This window comes from Mercenaria mercenaria, chromosome 10 (assembly GCF_021730395.1).
Source record: "Mercenaria mercenaria strain notata chromosome 10, MADL_Memer_1, whole genome shotgun sequence".
Lineage (NCBI taxonomy): Eukaryota > Metazoa > Mollusca > Bivalvia > Venerida > Veneridae > Mercenaria > Mercenaria mercenaria.
The window spans coordinates 11,495,253-11,521,833 of NC_069370.1; the positions used below are offsets into that span (position 1 = coordinate 11,495,253).

At 33.8% G+C, this 26,581-nt stretch overlaps 1 protein-coding gene and 1 long non-coding RNA gene across 4 annotated transcripts in view; one reads left to right on the forward strand and one right to left on the reverse strand.

Annotated features, from left to right (window-relative positions):
• Positions 1-1,210: 1,210 nt before the first annotated feature.
• LOC123544620 (probable methyltransferase-like protein 24) overlaps positions 1,211-26,581 on the forward strand; it is a 38,647-nt gene continuing 13,276 nt past the window's right edge. Inside the window, exons 1-2 of one of the 3 annotated variants that reach the window (XM_053552267.1) lie at positions 1,211-1,477; positions 25,701-25,831. In XM_053552267.1, coding sequence (XP_053408242.1) covers positions 25,797-25,831 — 35 coding nt within the window. In that variant the 5' untranslated portion in view covers positions 1,211-1,477; positions 25,701-25,796. Of the gene's footprint in view, positions 1,478-14,770; positions 16,056-25,700; positions 25,832-26,581 lie in introns of those variants that run through there. The other 2 variants (XM_053552268.1, XM_053552266.1) reach the window with 2 other exon arrangements.
• LOC123560513 (uncharacterized) lies at positions 5,494-13,054 on the reverse strand. The gene is made up of 3 exons (XR_006688249.2): positions 12,398-13,054; positions 9,409-9,501; positions 5,494-8,160 (listed from the first exon to the last, which is right to left on the reverse strand). It is a non-coding gene; the product is annotated as an uncharacterized LOC123560513 (long non-coding RNA).

Genomic DNA, 26,581 nt, shown 5'->3' on the forward strand with positions numbered 1-26,581 from the left:
TTAAGCTAAATAAGCGGGCTCACGTGTGGCGGTGGAGTATTATAGATAATGTAAAACTTTGCTAGATCGCTTGTCCGACATCGACCTTAAAGGCCTTTATCATACTTAAGGGCAGATCTGGATCTAGCCTGGGAATCCAGTCTGACAATTTCTAACCATTTTTCTACCTGCAAATTGACAATATCAGAAACTCGGATGAATGTCAAGAAACACAAAATAAAAGGAACTGAAAGAGTTGATTTTTTGAAGTTTTATTGTGTTGTGTGTGTTGTGGGTGGGAAGGTGGGGGGGGGGGGGGGGGATAAATCCCAGACTTAAATGCAGATAAACACCTTCATATGTTATACAGCATTCCAATAAATTTCAATGGCTGCAGGTCTTTTATATTTGATCTGGCTGAGTAAAAATTACAGATGCACTATTCAAATACTGGATACATTATTATAATGTTTCATAAATATAGGCCAAATATTTGTGAGATGTATGCGACACAAACTGTTATGCTAGTTACCGAAATTATATACTAAAAAAGGGCTCATAATCTTGCTTTACTGTGTGAAACAAATAAAACCCAAGGTGCACAACAGAACATGCTTTATATTTTGTGTGAGTTTTGATGACTCTAGGGCAAATACTTTTTGAGATACGCTTGATACCAGTTGAGACGGACGTACAGACAATGGCAAATCTAAATTCCCCTATTCTCCCACCATTTTAACGTCTGTGCTTAGGACGGATTAAGGGCATAAGTCATGTCTGTCTGTTAAATATTAAGTTAGAGTAATAAAATGTCGTTCCTACTTCTATGCACGTGTTTAAACTATAGCTGTTATTGGAACATGTAATAAGCATATTAATGTGTTAGACTCATGAACATATCAAATGCTTGTCAATTAAATGCATTGGCAAAGAAAATATAATTCAATCCTTCCTTAGTACAAATAAATTCATAGATATGTCACCTGCTTTAAAGGTCAAATTGATTGTCAGCCTTATCAACACAGTTAAATAGCAGTGCTGTGATGGATTTAAACTGAAATCCAGACAACAGATATTTTATTTTATTTTTTATTTCTGAAAGTGTTTGTATTTAAATGTATGTTGCCAGAAATCTGAACCATATTTTCACGGATATTTTGTAGAGACATGTATACACTTGATGACAGTTGAGGACATCCTGTACAGGAATAATATGGATTGCAGCACTGTATCCAATTCTTCACTTGAAGGAGAAATTAAGGATGTGCCAGATACTGCAGAAGAAGAACTCATTGATTTAAGCTATTGCAGCATTTATTGAAGCATCTGGCAGATTTTATTACATGACATTGAAAACAACTCCTCTCATAGCAGTGAAAAAGTATTGTTCAATAAGAAGCAACAGTGAATAAGCACATGAATTCCATTTAAGTTGTCCACAATATATTGGCCAGACACCACTAATTTAAAAAAGTAAAGGGAACACACTTAGAATGAGGTAAGTGTATACCTGGGAATAAGGTTAGCACGAAAACGTCTTTCTACATCTTTTACAACAATTTGTGGCCATCGACATTGTCAGTGATGGCTGTCGAGAAAAGTAATATTGCAGTTCTGATATAGGTTAGGGACCACCAATTTGTTTTCCCATAGACTTACCTCATAGCATTATGACTTGTACGGTCTTCCATAAATCGAAACATGTATACTGAATAACATGTTTCTTAAGAACGATCTTAGTTCTACCAAAATATCGGACGAATAACATACGAGTAGTGATACTTTATTTAAGGAATTTTCGTGTGAATGAGATAACCCTTGTTTACATCGTTGACATGGCAGGAGAAATTTGTTTGAGAAAATGTTGGCCTCTTTTTTGACAGGTGTGTCCATTTTTATCTGAGCTTTTGGAACGAAAAGGATCATTTTTATCTCTGTAATCTCAGAGAATGATTCAAATTAATAGACGGTATGTCTATTATTTTACAGAATGAATCATATTTTAGCTACCAAGCAATATCGAATGAAAATAACTTAAACTTTCACGTAAAATCGTAATCACATTACATGAATCTCTGCACATAAACCGACATGGGGTGACGGCAGTAAACTGTCCATATCTTTCTTAAAACTGAACATTGCTTGATGAAACTTCGTAAAACATTTGGTATTGGATCATGTTTGACACTAACATTGTTAAAGTGAAAAATATGACACGAAACATTCACCTATAGGTCAGAGACCACCAATTCGAGAAGGTACAGGAAACACACTGGGAATAAGGTAAGTCCATGGTAAAACAATTTGTGGTCTCTAACCTCAACAAAAGCGGACTTACACAAGTGACAGTTCTCCTTCTTTATTTTGAGAAGACATAATGTTATTGTAAAATTGCATACCACATCAATTAGAGATGGAGGTCAACTGTCATCAATACAGCGGAAACAAAACGCCTCGCTCGAGGATCGAAGTCACGACCCTGTGATACGCAGATCTGTGTTTTCCCTGTCATTGCTGTTAAGTATACGCTGGACATTAGTAGAAACAGTCCAGCAGAAAGACACATGCATCAACAATATTCCGACAGAAACAATTTTAAAAAGGCAGACAAACCTCACTAGTAACCATGATCTAAGATTTGTGTAATTGTATTCAACGGCATTTGTCCAAAACTGCAAATGTTGCTCCTTTGCTGCCTGCTAATTGTCTAATGATTACGGGAATTATATACACAATGATAATTGCCCTTTTTAAAATGTAGTAATTACGCATACAGTCAAACTTTTGTTAAAGACTACCTTTGAACAAAAACCACCTGGCTCTAAAGACCATATGTTTTGTTTCCCATTTTAACATTTACAGTGTATTTTAACCTGTGAATAAAGACCACCTCCAAATAAAGACTACATTTTGGCTCTCCCTATAGTGGTCTTTATATACAGGTTTGACTGTATTTTCATCATGAATTTATTTGCTACACAGTTACTTAACGTTTTTGAGGTCCACAATACTATTGGGTACATACAAAAATACAATAACTATATTTCAGTTCATATCATGCTCTCAATCTATTCGAAATAATTCAGGCAATTATATCCATTGAAATAATTCAGTTATAAGTGCCTACGTAGGCACAAACTGGTTTTGCAGTCTCATATGTGACAGAAAGGTTTGACATTATAATATATACGAACATCTTCATTCTAGGGGCACATGACTATTTTGTCAATTACGTCCACAAAAAGTAGGATTTGAAGCAAATGAATAGTAATATTCGTAAATGTTTTACAGTTGGTTTATCATTAGGAGTTCAAGATGTCCTTAAATACGGTACATGTAGTCGGAAACTTGCACTTTTGTTCATGTTGCCAGAGCTTTTGTGATAACAGGGCCGACTCTAACATTACAAACCAGATATTTCACCCGTATGATGTTTTGTCGTATTTGTGTCGAATAGCATTTTACGGTTTTCTAGAACATTAATGAATGTTTCATAAAAGATATAAGCAAAACATAACTTCACCTACCTCAGTTTGGATTTTTTAACACTCAACACCAGCACCGGACACTGCACAACCCAATCTATGTGTATTCCCAGCGGGAATGGGATTGCACGTTTACCACCTGTGTATAAGCAACTCTTAATAAATGATATGTTTTGATTCAGCAGATCACTAGTGAAGCAAGAGGTTCATTGATCCTAAAACGCTCACCTGTTTGAAATGTTTCAAGCGTGTTTGTTTAACTTAAGGTTCATTCTATCGGAAAAATAGTATGTCTAAATAATTTAGATTGGCGGGTTTGTTATTGAACAAAAGTTATAAAAAGTATACACCAATAGATTTATCTTGGAACGAATTATACGACTAGATAATCAAACTACGACAGGACTCTTTAATAAGTCGTACGACGACAAATTTGATAACAAAATTGGTCATGTTTTTTTTTTCAAAATCAAGGGCTGCTTCAAAATACATGCGAAGTCCATTTAAAATATATAAATAGACAGACACCCTTTAAATTACCCAAACTTTTTCTAAAAGGCTGACAATTTACGATTGTGTTTTGTTGACATGACGGACTACTTTTTCGTTACTATAAATACTAATAGTGCACGGTGAAAACGTGCCCGATTCCCGCCAAATATAATAAATGATAGTTCTTCACGCCGTTTACCTGAAGGGAGAGTGACAAAATCAACACAAATAACATGCTAATTGTAGTCACGTCTTATGAATTGTCAGACTTATTCTTGCGCGAGTATCTCGGAATTTCTTAGCCCGTTTTTGAGGATTTTTATCGGGAGGGTTTACTTAGGACTAAAATAAAAAGAGTTTTTTCGGAGCTCATGCAAACTTTGTCAGATTTTAAATATGCCAGCATAGCGAGCGAGAAAAAATGCATTTTTTTTTTTATCCAAAAAAAAGGGGGGGGGGGAACAAGTAAGACAAATTACCTGCGTGATAGAGATAAAAATGCATTTTTTATGTTTAACCCAGAACAGAAGACAAATTACGTTTTCGAGCGTAACAAGCGAGAAAAAATATACATCTTTTTCAGCCGGAACAAAAGATTAATTATTATTGCGAGCGTAGCGAGCGAGAAAAAAAATGCATATTTCATATTCTTCAGTCAGAATAAAAGACAAATCATTTACTCAAGCGTAGCAAGCGAGAAAAAAAATGTATATTTTGCAATTATTTTACCCAGAACATAAGACAAATTACCTATGCTCCGGCGATTTTAGAGGCGGGAGCGCCCCGGTGCACCCCCGCCTCCTGGTATGAATCCACTAACGGTAATACTTCAGTCTGTACGCAGAAATTATACTGTACAAAATTCATAACCATTTGAACTATTTATTCAAACCTGATGGAGTTCTATTGTACAAAAACGGCCGTCGTTTTGGAGTTTAAGTATGCCTGCATCTTAAGCCTGACAACAGAACAACTTCATAATCTCTGCCGACGTCGTTGATAAGCTTAAATGTTGTTAAACTTTGCTAGATCCCTCGTCCGACATTGATCTTAAAGGCCTTTATCATACTTAAGGGCAGATCCGGATCTAGCCTGGGAATCCAGTCTGACAATTTCTAACCATTTTTCTACCTGCAAATTGACAATATTAGAAACTCGGATGAATGCCAATTAACACTAATTAGCACAATTTAAGTTGGATCTTTAATGTAGGTAAGATTTCTTTTGACAATTTTTATCAACGGTTTCCCAGGCTAGTCCTGATCCAGAAATACCTTTATTTGATGCAGCGAGGCAACAGTTTAGAAAGAATGTGTCACCAGCGAGACACATAGCTCCCAGCGTGAGTGGGAGTCAGAGTGTTCTCCCCCTGCACAAGTTTGAAATATAGTTATGTAATGGTGGCATCTGATAGATTTTAGGTCTGAATTTTGAGAAAATATGTTTAGTATACAGCATCTTATGTGTATGACTGTGCTATTTATGGTAAAATGGATGAAAGGGACGACAAGTAAAGTAATCAATGATGACTGTTTTATTTTGCAGTATAGCAAATTCATGCATGTTCACACAAATAAAAGTTTTATATATATGAGCAAGACACAATTATGCATAGAAAGTTGTGCTACAAAATTAAAGGAAGCAAACTCTTACCCTTATCGGTATAGTTTGACAATATTCCTTCACAGAGGTTGCATAGCGAACTAGATTGTGTCGACAAAAATGTTTCATTCAATAATTTATAATAACGACGGGTCAATAATGTTATTAAGGAAAAAATATATATAAGTTAAACAACTGACCACAAAACAAAAGCGCATGTCTACATAATGTTTATGATGCTTAACAAGTTGTGTTTGAAATGAAGAGAAGGAAACTACAAAGTAGCTGTCATTCGTCGTTAAAGAAGGGCCACAACTCCAGACAAAATAATCGATCATAAAAGTCAGGACAACGTGTACATATTCATTTCATGCTGCTGATGTATACCTAGTTTCAATTCAGTTGGATGAATCTGTTCGACTTAAGTTCACGAGTTTACGATGTGATGAATTAGTTCAAGATCAAGTAGGGCAACAACTTCGGAAAAATACAACAAGAATTTGTAACAGTTAGCAACGTCATCATACATACTGTATGCCAATACAGCATCTTGGCATGAACAAAATAAAGCAACAGTGCCAGGATGTTAAATATATGCTCGTCGATGATATAATAAAACATTTTCTGTACAAAACTATAAGTTTGGTAGACAGTAAGCCAAAACAATGACATATCCAATTCTAACAACCAGGATAAAAAGTTTGAAGAATAATCGTTTTATAGTAGCAACAAAGGGAAGTAAGTTTTAATTTTTTTAAGTCCACAAAAAAACTCCTTACCAGGAAGAGGTACCTTAAAATACACCTAAAATATGAAAGTAACACAGGAAAATGGTCTTGAATTTTCACTACGGTCAATTGTAAAAGTTAACACACACATACATATATATATATATGTACTCCTGAAGATCCATATTAATGATGAAACCGGTTGAGATTTTTAACTTATATATTTTACTGAATTAAACCATGTAATATCACAAAAGGCATTTCCTTCAATCTTTTTTCCCCGCTATATATATATATAGCGGGGAAAAAATCTAAGTCCACACAAAAGTACTTATCAGGCAAAATACATCAAAAATTGGATCAAACATGCGTGTTGTTCTACAGAAAAGTAGTCCCAATTTTCCCCTATGGCTAATATTAACCCTTACCCTGTTGAATTTCTATAATGAACTTGTCCATTTTTCAATTAGGACAGTAACATTAACTGTTAAAAGGGATGCTTACCAAAATATACTGATTGAATGGTGAACAGTGCTGATCATCATCAGACTGCATGGATGTGCAGGCTGATCATGATCTACACTGGTCGCAAAGACAGAATAAATCATGTTCAGCATGATAATGGTTAATAGAATAGAACTTTACAGTAATAGGTATTTATAGTAACAGCAAAGGATTAGGGGCCTGGTTCTTACTCATTACACTCCATCTCATGATGAAGAACATTTTTGCCATTGTACATCAAAATCCCTCCATGCATGAACAAGAAATGCTCCGGACAAAGTCATTTTTGTATCTGACTTTTGGCCTCTAAGTGTGACCTTAGAGTTAGGGGTCTTGGTCTTGGGCATGACACCTTGTTTCATTATGGTGAACATTTAAGCCAAGTTATCTAAAAGTCCCTTCAAGCATCGCAGAGTTATTGACCGGACAGGGAAAAAACTCTATTAACCTTTGACTTCTAAGTGTGACCTTGATCTTGGAGCAAGGGTTTGGGTCTTGTGCATAACACGTTGTCTCTTTATGGTGAACATGTATGCCAAGTAATTCCAAAATCCCTTTATGTATGGCAGAGTTATTGACCAGTAACAGACCCTTTTAACATCTGACATCTAAGTGTAACCTTGACTTAGGAGCTAGGGGTCTGGGTCTAGCAAATTTACATTAAAAGCATTCAGAAACATTTCCTATAAAACAAGTATGAAAGTCTTACACTTTTTCTACAAACAAAGAAAAATATCAAACAGGGAATGCCACGCACCAAAAGCGCAGCCTCCCCAAAACGAACCCCCACTATTTTATAAAGTTATAAATTTTATGTAGAACTATGCTCAGGGCAGTTGAAGATTAATCAAAATGCACACTTCTAAACTTCCATATTCATGATATCATAATATCATTAACAGTTGTGAAGCTTCAAAGTATTTTGTAAATTAATAAAAAGCAAGTTCTTCATTCATGACAATTATTTCATTTTCCCTAATTCTTGTTGTTTCTTCTCTGATTCCCCTAATGTGTTTGGAAATAAGATTACACCTTTTGTATTATCCCTGTAGCCATGCTACAATTTTTATGTAGAATTATGCTCACAAAATTGAAAAAAAATGTTGCACTGGACACATATTTTCCAGAAGAGTACACCTTTCTTAACTTCCATATGCATTATGCAATTAGCAATTTTCAATGTATTTTGCAAATTATTCTTAGGCAGTTCTTCATACATGATGCATACTTTTCTTTCTCCCTAATATTTGATATTTCTATTTCTCTGATTCTGGTAATATGGTAGTACATTCTGCACATGTATGATCCATCAAATAGTTCAGTTTTTGTTGACCAATGCTTCAAACAATTGTGGCCCTTCAGATGATCATCTGAAATGGGGAAATTAGCCATTTTTACACTAGTATAAACCTTACATGTTTTATATGTTCATAAAAACACAAAATTTTTGAATTTTGAATGTAAAATCTAACAATTATAATATTATCAGTCTGAAAGACATTATCAAGAAAATGTCATTAAGAAGTGGAAAAACAGTATCTTACACGAGTAATAAAGACTAAGAAATACTATATATAGGCACATTATCACTTCATGTCCATAATGTATACTAAATTTCTTATGAATAGTTTGAAACTGTGAGTAGGCATACACAATGTACAAGTGTATATGTGATATTTTAAAGGACATCACTCAATAAAAAGTAACCTGAAATGGAAGTCTTGCAATATGTGCATGCCTACTTCATGTTGATAATTTCATATCAACTTACTTTTGCTTGTGACACAGTATGAAAATTGTAGGAGGAGATGAAATATAATTCTTATACTTTAAAAAGGGGCATAACACTCCAAATTTAGATTTTAGGCTTAAGTAGATAAAGGCCTTTACATTTAAGGTAAAAGTGTATTGCAAGTTTCAATGGTATTGGACAGAAAGTGGGGGAGGAGCTGAGTACATAAAGAACAAAAGAAAAGAAACTGTAACATTTAATTCAAAATTCTAAAAGGACCATAACTTTAGAAAACTGTCATCAGATGTTAAATTCGCTATTCTGCTGCTTGGCCATGAAGTATACCATGATCCATTTGAATATGATGGAATCTGCAGAAAGAGGGATTTAATGCACAAGGTATGAAGGAAGCTATGATATGACAAGTAGAAAAAGAAAATGACATAAGAACTGAAGAAACAAATAATTAAATTTGATAGTCCTGACAATATGTGCATTTCCATTTCAAGCTGATGTACCAAGTTTCATTTGAACTAATAAATAGTAATTACATAAAAGAATTTAATAAATGCAGCTCTAAACTATCCTGTAACATTTTGATGTCTACTGTTCATAGTCTAGCCAAAGCTCCAGAACTGGCTGCATTGAGGGCTTTTAGTTCACCCTATCATACTGTAACTAAAATAAAAGCCCAGCATGTACATTTATATATACATAAATTTTTCTTTCACAATTAACTGTGATTTCTCTATAAATTCCATTGCTGACACTTCACATTAAAAACAATTTAGAAGTGCCATGTACATAATTCTAAAATCAGTTTTTATAGTTTGTAAAATAAGTGCTGAATGCCATATCTATTTTCAAAACACTTTTAAACACCTACCTGTATAAAATGGTGTGTAAATATGGCAGTCTTTTCTTGGCAATTTTAGCATTCATTGTCTCATTATTTCTTTGGATAAATTTATATCTTCATCTGAAATAAGTACATAAGTGCAAAAGTGTGACATAGCGGTTGGAAATTCAAACCTATTTCTTTTGGTGGTCACCTATTTTTTATGATAGCAAATAAGTCAAATTTCAAGGAAATATACAACTTTGGGAAAGTGTTGAGAAATACCAATCAGATAATATTTTGAACAGCCTTCAGTTCATAAATTCAGAAAATTTCCAGTAAGATGGGTGATAATTGTTGCAGTGTTTTATGACAAGGAAATATGTATAACAGTAAATGTTTTCAACATATATGAATAGGTGTTTGTGTATAGTTTGAAACTCATTTAATAAATGTTTGTAGACTTTGGTTTTTAAAATCACCCTTTCTGCACAAATCTGACATAAAAATAAAATTTTACCTAGAAAAGTTGTTGCTGAATGAACAATAATTAACATATTATTATAAAACCTATTTTTTTCTCACATTTTGCTGGTTTATAAACCACATTCCAAATTTCAAAAATGTCTGGTGACTTTAATTTCTAAAATGTTCAACTCAAACTTGAGTTATTTAAGAGATGCACAGGGGACACATACTAAAAATCAGTGTAATATTTATTATTAGTCTTCAGTTCAAAACAAGATTAATGGTGATCATCTTAAGTCAAAAATCTATTGAACAATTAGTTTATTCCACAAAATAACTACAAACCTGAACATTTTCACAACACAGACATGAAAATTCAAAAGCTTGTAATGCTTTAAATGAAAAATAAGTGACTTTACTTAAACACAATTAACACATTGAAATCATTTAGTTTACATGCACTGCTTATTTAGAGAGGAGAAATGACAAACTGGTATGCATGGTAAAATGGAATGGTAAAATTTATACATACTTTATAACGCTTCTGATTTTAAGAAGATGCACAGGGGACAAATTGCAGCAAAATATATATTCATGGAATATGTTCATAGTAAGTAAAATTCTTTCAACTACACAATACTCACTAGTGAATATTTACATATGTAGGTAAACTTAAGAGCTTAAGAAGCAATAAAATTGATGTTTCCCCTTTTAAACCTAAAATTGCCAACTTGGGAAAAATGCAAAAAAAAATATAAATTAAATTGTTCTGGGATTCTTATATAATGCTTAATTATCAAGTAATGCCTGCATTTAACTTACGCACTGCTAAGAATATAGAACTGCCACAACATATTACAGTATAAATGCTATGATAATTGGTGAATGTCAAAAAAAGGGTGCACAGGGGACATCACTTTGGCTTAATATGTGAAGCTGAAAGCTTCAAGCACTTTTGTATCCATTGTAACTTCTATTTAGAGGGAACTAAAGTAAAAACCCATTTTATTTAAAGAATACTTACAAGGGACATTTTTGGGTGTATAGACAATTAGACATATATGAAGATTCTGAGAAAGTTGATTTATTAAACAATAAAATCATAAAGTGTCTTCAAAGCTGTAAGGATAAAGATCTTAGAAAAATATTAGGACTTAAGAAAAGTAATGAGGTTATGAATTTGTAGTGTTCAACATTTAAATTTATCACTATTTTTTATGAAGGGGCTTACATCACAAGACATGAACTATTGGTAAGAATAATATGTAGTTAATGAAAAGAAGTATTTTGTTTTAAATGTGCAGAGTTTAGATTACATAAAAAAGCCAAAGCTGTGACAATTGTGCTTGGTTTGAAAAAGTAAAACACAGTTGAAAACTATCCTTCATGCAAAATGTCACACTTTTGGTGCAGAGGGGACAAAATCAGCTATATAAATTAACATAACTTTAAAAATGTTTGAGCCATTTAGCTGAAATTGCACAGATTTCTTGAATACATTGATTTGGATATGATTTGCCCCAAAACACATTCTAAAACTGAACTGAATTAAAGTAAGGTGAAAAAGAAGAAAAAGCTTCATTATTTTGAAAACGACCCATATAAGGAAATCAGCATTATATGGAATCTTGACAAGTGTGGATTTATGTATCTTAAAACTACTCATGTAGCTTCATTTCTTTGTGCTGACTGTAGGTCTACAGCACAGTTGATGTACAAATGAAGTTGAACTATTCATGCATGCCATGTAAAATAAATAATTATGATATTATTTATTAATCACATCTTGGTGTAATATTGGCCTACTGTATGTTATGTCATTTCATTGTATAAATGTATAAATTTGTTGATATTTTGGTGCATGATCTTGCTTCATTTAGACCCTTGACCTTGTCAGCTATGCAGAAGTGTCCTTTCTCTGGCTTACTTACAGACATTGTTCATTTTTTTACGAAATTATTGTAGAGTATATATAGAATATTGACATTTACCTAGCTGTACTGTTGGTCGATATCATGTATTCCTGTTGAATAAGAAATTTCTTTGTGCACGCCAAGCACAAGTTCAAACAGTTTGCAAATGACATTGTTTCCATGGTGCAGGTATTCATTCATCTAACACAAACACAAAACGGATTAAATGCACAGTAGACCTTGATCCTAATTAATGTTACTTTAGAAATCTTGATGGTTTTTGCCGGATGATTCAGCACGTCCAATCACTGAATCAGACATGTTTTATGGCATCAATGCAGAGTCTATGTTCAAATTATGTCAATTCGAATGCAAAAAGTACATCAACGTTTTTTTCTATGACAATGATCTATTCTGCCTATTCTGGTCGATTCACTATCTATGAAACAATGCGTTAATTCTTCATCTAGCTCTACCAGTGGATCTAATGATAATCTATGGTGACAGTGATACAAGAATGCATATGCTATGTTCTCCGCCCAAAAATAGGTAAATCATTCTCAGATCTTGAAATAGAGTCGACTGATTATCAACCTTACTTTGAACTCTTTGCAAAAATAATTAATTTATATAAATCTATATAACTTTGCACTTACCATTGTTCCTAGTCCCAGAACAACTCGACCTGTCAAAATATGTAAACACGAGGGAGGCCTTTTGACTGCACAGTCATGTAAACTTCCGAAGGAAATAGTCCGAATTTATTCCAGTTACTTCCATATGCGATATTATCGTGAATTATAATTATATGCATAATGAATCGCATATAGATTTAAGCATAAATTTAATGTTTGTGAATCCTGCGCCTTTACTGTTTTCACGTTAAGCGCCGAAAATTATGTAATCCATAAGACCATGTGCTCAGCTAGATCGCATTTCTACTCACTAACACATTTTTATGTGAAAAAATATGCTGAAATTTACATTTAATTCTGTCAATTACTTTGTGACTGCAACCGTTTCTAAAAATTAAATTGACACATCTGACCTTTGTGTGTATTGCCCTTGTAATGATATTATGGATTTTTGTCATAGATACGCAAGTTTATTTCAAATTAGTTGTGAAATGATGATGTCTGCATGAAAGAAAGAGAAAATAAAAATTATCTGAAATTATCGACTCTAACAGGCACTTTCATCAAGTTTATTTAAAAATTGATTGCTCGCAGGAGGTAGATATATTATCTAGGTACGTTTTGGTCACAATTTTAGGCAGAATAATGCTTGAATGTAGCAGCTGTCAATTTTGAAAAAAATATGACCACCTAAAAATATTTTTTTCTGTCTTCAGTCCGGATTTTCGGGTACAAGTTGGCATTTGTTTTTCAAGATATATACTTCAAAATACAGCTTAATCATTTTCAATAGGCGTTTCATTCATCAAATTGTGCAATTCTTCAGTAAAAATTTGCAAAATGGTTGTAAAGACAAGCACTGAACTGTCGATATTTTGGCTAAAGAATGTACCTTAATGATATAAGAGCGTGGGCCATTTATGGCCCAAGGGCAATGTTCTGGCTATTGTGCCTTCAGAGTAGATTCTTGTATATAAGAATCTAGTATATACATGTCACAACTCGGACGTGTCCTTTATTTATCCTAGTGCAATTATTTTAACAATTTTGGTAGAAAGGCAAACCCTGATATCACATGCCAAATATCAAGTCTCTAGTTATAATGGATTAGAGAAATTAAGATTTTAATAGATGAACATCTATTAATAACCACAGTGTCCCATCTGTTCAATGAACCGGTAACCATATGAACCAGTTTAATATAAGGAAGTTTTATCAAATCCATTTTCATCAAAATCCATTTAATGGTATTAGTCTAAGAACTAGAGTTTATTCTTATTTATTATAAATGAAAATATACCTTGTGATTGTAAAACATGTACTTTATGTAATAACCTGCAACGGATTTTGCCAAGCTGGCGATAAATTAAAAACAAGAAGAACCATTCACGCACAACAAATAAGAAATCCTTCAACTAGACAAATTCCACTAAGTTACCAGATTGATGTTTGCAATAATAAAAATCCAACATTTCAAATGCTAACATTTTTTTTTTTAAATGAGATTAAATAGTACATCAGATAGGTTAGCGAAAGAAAATTATTTAATAAAATGCTTTAAACCAAAAGTAAACAAACTACAGTGACAGTTAAATGTTAAACAATTGAAAAGCAATATTAATTACACTCCTTTGAAACAAACAACGTCAGAATTACGTCCCTTTACATTGACGTTGTGTAATTTTCATAGTAAAGTAATTTTTAATTTAAGACGATGTAAAAAATATTTATATCTTAAAGATAGTTTTCGTTGGGACTAAAGACTGTCAGATGTTCATACATTGCTTGGTTTCGAGGAAAAAGTATTAAATAAAAATAGGGCTGTATGACGCCAAATATTACTACTTCTGTAGTAACAATTTACATTTATTGTGATCTAATTGATAATTTACTTGTTGACGCACATTTCGGAGATCTTCTGTATGCTTTGAGTACTCCAGATCTAAAAAGAGCTTATCCGTTTTCAAGACAACCAATTGGATATTCTGAAATTAATAGAAGTTTAATGAACTCAATTAAAATATACATTAAGATGTGTTTTGTAGAATGATAATTTTTAATACAGTTGAAACATTTTTTTTACATTATTTCTAAAAGAAATATAATACAGATCAGAAACTATGGTTCTTTAGAAAACTTGTGTTGCTTCAGAACATTCAGTTCTCTACGAAAACATTATTTTTGACAAATACAATACATAGAAAGGTGTACGATGAAAACAAAGGACTATTTATTTGTGTTGATCCTTGGACGTTATCAGCAATTAGAAGAAAGCTCTGGTATATTTGACATTTTAGCCAAAACTAGGCAAACAAAAGTAAAAAAAAATAAATCGTTAGAGACTGCTTGAAAACTGGCCTTGAAAGTTGTACTAATGCAGTTAGAATAGAAGTTGAAAGTCCAGCTGAGGATAAAATGATTAATGTATTAAAAGAAAGCATGTAACTCAGATCGGAACTAACAGACCTGTCGGTAATTTAAGTGTTTAGGAATAAAGAAAAATAATGTTGATGATGATTTTATAGAAAAAAGGCATAACATTTTGTCAGGTGGTGGGTGGTCGAAGTCAAACCGTCATAACTAACAATAGCATAAATAAACTTTTTAACGGAAGATTAAACATTTTCGGGTTTGTTTTGTTTTGTTGGATTAAACTTCGCACCGACACAAGTATAGGTCATATGGCGACTTTCAAGCTTTGATGGTGGAGGAAGACACCAAATGCCCCTCGGTGCATTATTTCATCACACACGGGCTCCTGGGTAGATTCACCGATCTTCCGTGAATCATCTGGATGGCTTTCACACATGTAGAATTCAACGCCTCGAGCAAGGCTCGAACCCGTATCGGTGAGAGGCAAATGATTTGAAGTCTGAACTGTATTATACATCAGAGCTACTTCATCATTTACAATACATAAACAGTCTATATTTTCTTTTATCTTATCTACAAATCAGCAGTAACGTATTAATATTTTACTTGATACCAACCAGAGAAACTATAATAGATTATAATTCGGCTTTTAAGAATCTAAGGTCGAAGTGCGATCTTTTGTGGACTTGAATTTGTCTGCATGTTATCCGTTTTAATTTACACTAATTTTAAAAAAATTCCTCTTTATAATGTATTAATTTCATCCTGTAATAATAGCCAAATTTCTGAAATGGTCGTAATGACAATGGTAATAAAACAAAATTCAAAGTTAATAAGCACAGATATAAACTGCATAATGAACCTTAAAACATCTGATTAGGCATCAGCAGCTACAATACAAGTTATTTTGGCTATAGACATTAAATATGTGGCCGATCTGATCAACATATCATGGTATAAGCCACCTTTTAAATAATTTGTGTCAGCGAGTGATTATAATTTTGGCACTGGGTATCTAAACTATATTAGGCATTTATTATGCTGTTTTAAGCAAATAAGAGTGGTTTATAGTGTTAGCTAAGCTTTACATTTATCTTAGAGTTATGCAAGAACAAAATTTGCTAAAAAGATACACATCTTAGGCGTCACGTATTGATCATTTCCTGAAAATGCGCATCTCACAAAGCTAGTTTTATGAATAAGAATATGAATTGAACTCTACATTATGGCGTTTATAGTAATGAATATATTTTTGTTTTTTGCCATATTCATTATATGTTTTTTGAATGGATACCATCGTCTTCTGGTAAGTTTTAGGCAATATGCAAACAAAATGTTTTAAATTGATCGAATTTGACAATTAAAGATTAATTGCATTTATTTGATAATACTTGATTTTTATTTCTTATCATTTATTATTCTTTATTGTATACATTTATTGAAATGAAACGGTGTCAAATCATATATATGTGGGAACGCTTTCTGACCACTCACATATTATTCACTTTAATGAATTAATTCTGCTTTGAGGAAAATACACATTTCTTTCCTACAAAATGTACATAAATACACATGTTTTGATACAGTAACTTGTAAAATATAAATATGGTCATTATAACCGTTTAGTCAAATTTAATATTTGTTCATTTCTTCCATGTTATTTCATAAATATCTGTGCTTGTACCAAGACTATATTTAGTAGGTCTCGGACGGATGCTGTTTGAAATAGGACCATTGATTTTTATTAGTTTTTTCCATACAGGAACTTTCGGTACGCACGCCATGTCCAATGTACTCACATTCGTTATAGCACATTCTAACTCGACCCGATTTATTTCTATATTTAATAAAGAAGACTGAAACTGTGTATTATTTTACAAAATACACACTGTTTGTACGTCAGAGTAATTACGTCATAGCGCGCGCTGTAAAAGAAAATCACACAGAAAAGGCAAGTAGTTGATGATAATCTTCAAAGATGTACAAATGTAGACAATAATCCTTAATAACGTGTAAAAATCGAAATAATATGCTTCATTTTATGATTTGCTTTGGATAAAATTATTGGTTGTCATCCAGATGCGTATTATTACATAACTCGGGCTGCGCCCTCATGATATAATTCCTTTGTATCTGAAATAAAAAAAAGAAAGATTTTATTCATCGATAAATCACTAAGTAGGATACATTATTTCTTAATTAATGCCCAAGTGTTGTCACAAACGCTTTTTAGGAAAACAATTAAATTTTATTCCCGTTTTCAACAGTGCTTAGTTATGCATGGTATACCTTTGAGTCAAAAGTCTTCTTTGCGTGCGCGTATATGTCAAAATATAAGTGTATGTTTAAAAATATGCGTATACGTGTAAATATATACGCCAAGGTGTATATTTTATACATGAATGTGCAAAAATGTAAATGTACGATTATATGGACCTGCACGTGTGTATATATATGCACTTGTCATAATGCATATTCGTATAAATTTACGCGTGCACGCACGTTCTAGCTGCACTTAAATACCGTGTGTACCTATATATTTACAAGTGTACACGTAAATATACACGTAGACGTATACTTGTACTTTAAGGCAGGTATGCGTAATTCTGGGTGGTCGTATAAATACTCGTGCAGTATATATTTACCATTGTACGTCTATATTTTTACGCGTGAAAGTTTATTTCCGGGTGCTTGTATATGTACAAGTATGCGTGAATGCGGAAATTTAAACGTGCTTTTGTAATTAAAGGTGTACGTATATATACGCGTGTACACATATGTTCGGACGTGCACGCGTAAATTTATACGTGCACGCGCAATTAAAAGTGCATGCTGATACACACGCGCACGTCCATATAAACATGCAGCTACACATTTACACGTGCACGTATATTTTATACGTGCATATACATTTTGAAAACTGCGCACATGAGATAACTGAGATAATGATATCGCGAAACAGTCTACATATGTAGAAATTCTCCATATAACCCTATAGAAAATTTGTATCTATTAGCGTAAAGTTTTGTAACTTGTAGCGGGTCTGAAAATATTGTATCATTTACCGTAAGTTTTCTTACTTTTGGAGAGGCTCGACTTTGTATCATTTAGCATCCGTTTTATATCATTTAACGTCGATTGCATCATTTAGCGAAGTTGTATCATTAGCGTACCCACAACCCTCCCATGCTTGAGCGAAAGAACGACTTCTTTTGTATTTGCAAAGCTACAATTTGCCATCATTTGTAAGAATATTTGATTTGCAATATTTTGCCTCAGCAAATTTTTGCCATGGACTTGCCATGGCAAATTTTGTCATGGACCTTCCATGGCAGATTTTTGCCATGGAAGTTCTTTGCCATGGTTAAATTAAAAAAAAAATGAGATAAAGTTATAGAAAGTAATAATTCTACCTGTGCACATGTCCTGAAAAGAAAACATGTTTTCAGAAAATTTGGGAAAAAAATCTTGCCATGCCTTGGCAATGCGTTTTGTCATGGAAAATTAGTTTGTGCCATGGCGAAAGCAATCTTTCTATACAGATTTACAAAAACAAAAAAAACAAAAAACAACTAGTAATGATGTGAAATTAATTCATACTAACTTTGAAGCAGGTAAGTAAATACAACAATTTAAAGCAGTTTTCATTTCTCTGAAGAGCGTATAAATATAGACTGAATTTGCCAAATACCGGCGTGGCAAAAAGAAACCAGCGGCTATTTATTGTACAAGTAGATACATATTTATCTTAGAAATCAACAATTTATACTACGCAAAGTAATATTTAATGTGAATATACCAAGACTGAGTAAACATTATGCATTAAAATTAAATTTTTGTCCCATTTGTAGCATGTGTAAGGTACTTTTTCACGTTGGTTTACCACTGTGTATATGTCACGAAAAAACAGTTCTGTGTACTCTTCGTTTTTCTCAAAAGATGCACCGCTCCTTCTATAAGGAGTTTAAGCATGCATTCAGCTTAAGCCTGACATCGACGAACAGCTAAAACACATTTTACGATGTCCGCTAAAGTCGCTGATAATATTAGTTGTTGCAAAGCTTTGCTAATCGTTTCATTCACGACCCACTGTCCTTATTTTATAATCCCTCTCTGCATAGCGCAAAGGTATGATAGCTTCCTCAAATGAAATATAATTATTCTACATACTTAGGGGCATTTCGGATCCATAGGGCCAAATGTTTTGGGTTTTTTTGTATTGTTTGTTGGGTTTAATGTTGCACCGACACAATTACAGGTCATATGGCGATTTTACATTTTTAATGGTGGAGGAAATCCCAGGTGCCTCGCCGCGAATTATTTCATTATTAGCGGGCACCTGGGTACAACCACCGACCTTCCGTTGCCAGCTGGGTGGCTTTCCGGAATGAAGAATTATTCAATGCCCCGATTGAGGCTCGGACCCACATCGGTGAGGGTCAAGTGATTAGAAGTCAAAGAACTTAACCATTCGGGTGGTAGGGGAAGCAGGCTAGAAAAAGCGATTCAAATCTGTATATTACTTTGTACGAGCTTTTAAGGTCTTTATGTTAACGTTAGAAGAAAATGACAACATATCTCAGGATAAGTCTGCGGAACTGATATCGCTAACATTTTTTCTTGTTTACTGCATTACTAACGCTTGTGAGATTTCTCTTTATATTGTACATATTCCTAGAGTACTTTTGAAAATAGTTACTGCCCAAAAGCCATTGACAAATGAAAGTATATGCGTTCATTTGTTTGTTCCCCTCCCTCTAGTTTTGAACTTGTTATACTTTACAAAACTGATGCCATACATACAAACATTACCCATCGTCTTAGAAACAATGCTATTCTTTATACATTAAATTTCAAGGAGAACATTTTCACAAACAAAATTTTTAGTATACAGCATTCAGTACATTCAGTTAGTATGTGAATGGTTAAGCTGGATGTTAAAAATTTGTTGTGCTACAAAAAGCAAAGTAATAATTTCGACAAAAGAAAAAAGAATAACGCTAGATTCAAAAATGTTATAAAGTTTCAATTTGCTCGGGAATGGACTCAATTGTGAACGAATGATGGAACGTATGTCAATGTACTTCCTTATATTTCGATGGCGCGGACCGCATAGAGAATCAATATAATTGCCAGTGAGATTTGATCAACATCTACATGGCTCAGTTAAAAAAATATCAGGACCTCTGATCTTTTTGGGGATATTTTACGACACCCCACTACTACCCATTGACAGGGAAAGAATAACAAAACAAGAATAATGTGTTAGTAACTTTATTAACAAGAACATTAAAAATACAAATAATCATAGTCTTACATTTAAACAACAGCCAAAGCAAATTCATCAGATTGATCTGCTGTACAACACTAGCAATGTTCACGTTTAGCTAGTGATCTAGCTTTTTCATACAAGTATCCATAGGGCTGTTTAAACCAAGTTCCAATGTCTTTGTCATTGAGATGTCATTTAGATTTCAATATTTTGGCTCTAAACAAAATCTAACCACATCTGTAAGGCTTGTACTTTCTCACTGCTATGGAGTTTCATGAGCTTTAGTTCTATATACCACTTTTCCATGACATTGTAGAGATTCAGTTGACTAAGAGCTATTCAGTGTACAACTCCAACCATTCGTCCGTAGAGATGATGCTGTAACTGACTGTGATAATCCGCTTGAAATCCAAAACAGTTCTTATGTACTTCATTGAAGATGATTGTTTGAAGTTCATTCATAACACAATTGTTTAACGTGTCTCGCGCATTCTGCAGTTTTGTTTTAAATATCGGTTCGTGATATTTTACTTTCTCTGCATTTTCTCTGACTTTTTTTGGCAAAGGCATGACCATCCTTGTTAAATAATCTGTAACTTCTCTTAGCCCGTTGGTTTTTAAATTCTGTGTACACTGCCACGTTGACAACGGTAGGAATGCTTATGCAAACTGAAGATCTATCCTCAGGTTCCCCGTTTTCATCGGTTGAAGTTGACGTTCTCCGCAACCTTGATCTGCGGTTAGATCAAAACCCCAGAGAGTATAGCTTTAATATTCTGTCAGGTCAATCCATAAGACCGATTGAGTCCAAGAGCTCCTCTTGTCTGGTAGAGTAACATGTAGGATCGCATACATTCTCCAATTTCAAAATCCGATTGGAAGGGTTTGTTGTGAATAGTTTTACCGTCGAGACTGACATCTAGTAAAACATATTAAAATGTCTGAAATCAAATGGATTAGTACCTTGGTCTCCATTCATATATGCATTCCTCTCACCGTCCCAATGATGATTCGTTTAGAAAGTTGTCGAAGAAACAAGTGTTAATCAAGTTTAGATAAATGTTTCACTGTTCTCACGTTGAATACCAGCCTTTTCTTCGGCTGTGCCCATGAGACAGACGTTGTTGGACGACCTGTTCAACTTGAGGTGTATTTCGATTCCATTACGGAGGTATTTATCTTGTAGGAATATATCCTGATGTAATCTTTAAATGAGTTCACAGGATTTGTTTTCGACATTACGAGCTCTTCGACGTTTCCATCCTTCATAGGAGTAGCTGTATCTTTATTCCAGAGTTTAAGAGTTCCCAGTTGTGTGTCTTTCATCCTTTTTTTGTAGGACAGAAGATTCTTAATTTAGAATCTGTACGGATAGGTATACGAGTTGCTCGAAGTCAGCTTGTTCAAATACAGATCAATGCTACTGTGCACTGTTGAAAAAGTTATTAACCACTGATGTTTCAGAAGCAGCCTCAATATCTGTTCAATCAGCTTTAAGAACTTTGAATGTAATGTACAAATTGACTCAAATCAGTCCATTTATTTCTGTTTGTGGAAAAATGATAAATTTGATGGGAGCTTCATTATTCAAAGCCGATATCGGGTATTGTTCCGCCCATTGTCCATCTTGCATGACTGATATGGTTCGAGGTACAGCAGAAATATCAAGTTCCGTTTTGCTACATGTCTGAACCTAATGTGACTACGTCTCAACGATCTTCGTCGACGAGGTTTGGATGAAGACTAACGACGAGACTTTCTTTTACGAGCTTTTATACTTTTGATGAAGGATTCTGTAAATGATAAATCTGTTACCTTTCCTGAAGACTTTAACTCGTTTTTTCCAAGACACTTTTCCCTGACATAATATCGTTGGCTGCAGCAAAATCTTTTTCCCATTGTTCATGTTTCAATGCCTTGAATGCTTATTAAACCAAGGGTGTTACAAAACGAGAAGTTGTTTTCAGGGCAGATTTAAATATAGACCCAAGTCCATGACCATATTAATGAAGAACACCACGATACACAGGATACATTTTAATTATAAATTGTGTCGTGGTTTCGTCCAAAAAAGCCACTTCACCATAGACTTGCCACCAAAACTTGAACTGTTTGCCCTATGTCGCCCCTTATATTTAGACATATTTCATCAAAACTGATTTTTGAGATTGAGACGTAATGTAAATTGGAAAAAAAATCTTCATTAGCCTGATTTAGACCTTTCTTGCTTGGTTCAAATGGAACCACAGGAAGGATCGGTGCCTCAATATCTCCAACAAATGTAAAATCTGCCAGATCAAATTAAATGAATAAATGACTGTTTCCTACATTTTAATCAACATCGTAAGATAAAGGATCTTCATCCCCCGGATAAAAATGTTGACGACGTCCGTTAGCTTAAGTAATGAACTATGATGAAAATGTAAACCCACATGCGATGTCTCAGAATTTATTTTGATTCGTCTACTTAGTTCGGATTATCCTATATGAAACACAATGGAATTCTTATGGAAAGTGTCTCCAAGTCGATTTCAGAAATGAGATGCTCTGGGAATGAACACACCCTAGATCTAATGCATCAATCAAACGTGTACCGAACATTGCTTTTCTTACACTTGTTGGAAGGAAGTTTATTTAATTCCTTGCCAGGTTTGGGATGGGTTGTAACAATTTGAAAGTGAGATTCCTCCTTTGTCAAATTGCCAATTTGAGAAGGAATGATGAGTTCTACCAAAATCATTTCCAAATCATATTTATTGACATGAATGGGTTTCGATAATTTTGTCCTGAATTCACTCTGGATATCTTCAGAAAACATACCCATAGAGCTGTCATTTAACACCATCATGTAAAACGAATTCATCGCTGTTGAACAATAGATAGAGTCTGCGACGTAATTTGTTTTATGAATTTCAAACACGGAGATGGTAAAATGTTACCAAGTGTGCTACCGAGAAGAATTAATAGACCCTTGTTAAGAAGGTCTAGACCTAAGCTACACAATGCTAATATGTAATGAGGAAAATATTGATCATGAAACACACTGTATGAGAACATGCAATAATATTTTGTATCCAAACTGTAAAACAATCCTTTAAAAAGTATGTTATACTATCATTATCATATAGACTGAGATCGTTTCCATCACAGGTAACATACATTGATGTAATTAAACTCACATTCCGGGTCTAAAGCTCCTGTTTTACACTTATTGTTGATCAACCAATGAAAACATGTGTTACATCTTCATCGTGGTTCTATGCAGGCTATATAAAAGGGAGTACACCTTTCGTCCAACTCGTTTTGGAAGGATGGAAGATTTCAAAAATTATTTACCTCAACCAAAATTCTACTTGAAGAAGTCATGGAGGCAGCAAATATCATTGAACCGTATACACAACAGCACCACAGATGAAAACCTATACGCTGAATCATCAGCCTGTGTATACATTGGTACCTAAATACACATAGCAGTCAAGGATAGATTCAGATCACATGCGAATTTACATATCAGATTCAACAGTATCAGCAACAACCATAGCAACAACCACAGCAGCAGCAAACGGATATTACGTACCTTAGTAAACTTTGAACATCTATACTTGAAGAGAGAAAGACACTCAATATTAATGTTGTCAAACTTAACTCTACCATCAAGGAGAGTAAAAGACATCGGATGGAATGTGATGTCAAATTCAAAGCAGATCAACTTATGGTGCTTATCTAATTTACTTCTCCAACTGTTACAGCTTTAGCACAAAGTACGATTCAACGGCAAAACAGTAAGGTAAAGAGCAGGATGGCATACACAGTCGAACAAAAGACCTATTTTGCATGACAAAGGTCAGGATGATAAAGATTTAAACAAAAGTCCTAATTAAACAGGGCGAGAAATCTATCAACAACTACAAAAAGGCTTAGAAGAAACAGATTACAAACACAACGGCCCTTTTCAGGCCACTTCATTCCTTTACTAAAGAAAGTACATGTACCTTCCTTATTCTTTACCGATAAAAATTATGGCACTGTCCAAGGATGGTGATATGGCAACCCACGTTAGAATCTCATAGGGTGCTATAATCTACTAGTAAAAATAAGGCACCATCCTGGATGGTGATATGGCACCCCATGCTAAAATTCCATAGGTAATATAATATATTTTAGTAACATGACCAGGGTGCCATATCACCATCTTTTACTACTCCCGCTTAAGCCGGTGCTTGAGGCGTAAAAAGTGTAGCACATTTCATTATCTCTAAAGGCTTAATCAAACCGGGTCAGCTACTGTATTGCTTGGTTGTGTTCACTGCTTCCAAAGGACCTGTTCATTTTATTATCTGTTAAAATAACGTCATTCGTTAAAGAGTACTTATGTGATGAGTACCTATAAATAGCAACAAGTTTGTGCAATTTCGTATCGCTTCATGTATTACCTCATTATCAAAATTGGCCATGGGGCCATTATCGATAATGGCCCTAGTGTTAGCGCGGGAAATTAACGTCCGTAAGCAGAAATGACGTTATAACGGTTGATAGAGGCAAAAGCACCTAATAAATCAATCTGAAGCGTAACGTCGTGTTTTTTTTTTTGCGAAATGACAATGATTTTCAATTCCAAACTATATTATAAGCAGCATAGTACAACAGTTAATGCATTTGATTTTTATGCAGTTGTAAGTAATAGAAATATAACAGAAACAGCTGAAAAATATTGAGCCATTAGATGGTACAAGCCATAAAAATGACACACTTTTCTTACTATATTATAGATAACATGTATTAAACAGGTAAATACATTAGAGAGAGCGGTGCCTTTGAGTGATAATGGACCTGGAAGAAGAGTATAAGCCTCGGACAAGAAGATATCTCCTTCCCATGGCCATTATCACTCAAATGCACCACTCTCTCATTTATTAACCTATGCATAATAATCTGTTTCGAATAAGCGAGATGTAAATATATCATTATGCCGAACCGAGTGCAAAATTCCAAGATACATCAAGAAAATGGAAGAATAAATCAAACAAAATGCAGAAAAATCTTTACTGGTGCAAAGCATGGTGTTTGATCATTGTGTATAGTTGTGAAAGAATCCTGTAAGTACATCTTTGATTAGTGGCTAATTTTTAATTTTGTCCTTTGAAGGTTTCTTTACAAAATCTGCACTCTAAATTCCCGTTTGTTTAGTTATGTCCATTGTTTTCTCGTCTAAGGCAAATCCATTATTCAACTGAAGGCAATTCGCCGCTTTTCATAAAATTGCTCTATACGTATTTTAGCAGCCATATTTGTCCTTTTTTTCAAAAAGTCTAGTAATCTGCATTTATGGAGTTTTAGTCGAAGATAAGTGCAGTATGTTTATCGCTTGGATGAATAAGCTATATTACGACGACTCAAATAGATTGCTTTCTAGAGTGAAAGGCATTAAAGCCGCAGAAATAACATACTATCTAGTGATATTTTTTTATGATGTGAAAAAGAAACACAATTGTATTTTGGGAAATAGATATAATCCCTCGGGAACGACCAAGCAACCATATTACCTTGAGAATAATATAATCACAAAAAAACCAATATCCTTTATGCAATTTTTAAAAGCGCAAAACCACATTAGATATAAATTCATTATCATAATAATGTAAAGACCAGGCCAAATTTTCCATATCATTACCTTTGTAGACAAAGAGTAAACAGACACAAGAAGAACGAATATGTGAACAAGTGATTGATAGTAATAGGCTATATCTATTACCTTCTGATTATATCATAGACAGTATGGACAACGATACACTGTATCATATATTTGACAAGTCAGTATTTTGAAAACACTAAATTTGCAGTACAACAACAACAATAAAATTTATCGCTTGAAACATTATATAATGCTTATAGCAAATACAATTAGAAATTACAAAGTAGGCAAAAGGATTTCAACAAGAGCAAAATGTTATCAATATGATTTACATTCTAAACACATTGGCGAAATAGATATACCATTGATGTACATGTAGTCAAAACAGCTGATAGGGCTAATACTTTTGATCAATATCAAAATAGTTCTATACTTAAATTGTGCCTCTACCATATAGCTCTATAAATAGAAGCTCAACGGCTCATATTCTCTAACTTTTTCGTAATGTTTTGAGAGTGAAAAACAAATTCAATGTCTTCGTGGAAGCAATTGTACGTCTTTTGTCGCCGATTTGGTTTTGCATGGTTTTGAAAGTGAGTTATTTTGACTTTTGTCAAGGCTGTGTCTATCTGTTTACCGTAATGAATTTGATTTGTCTGGCTTGTCTATTAAATTTACATTTCAGTGTGGTACGAATATATCTCTATCGTTTGCACATAGATAAGCCTTGAAATTAAATTGTCAAATGTACAAACATGTCTTGGTCCAAATAATAAGGAATGTAACTTTAGAATTCGTCGTAAAGACAGTACAGTGTCACGTGACCAATGGAACACACACCGAATACAAATGAAACACGCATGCATACCACTACAGCTGTAAAGCACGTGCAATACTCTACAGTTGTGACACACAGCGAAATTTGCCA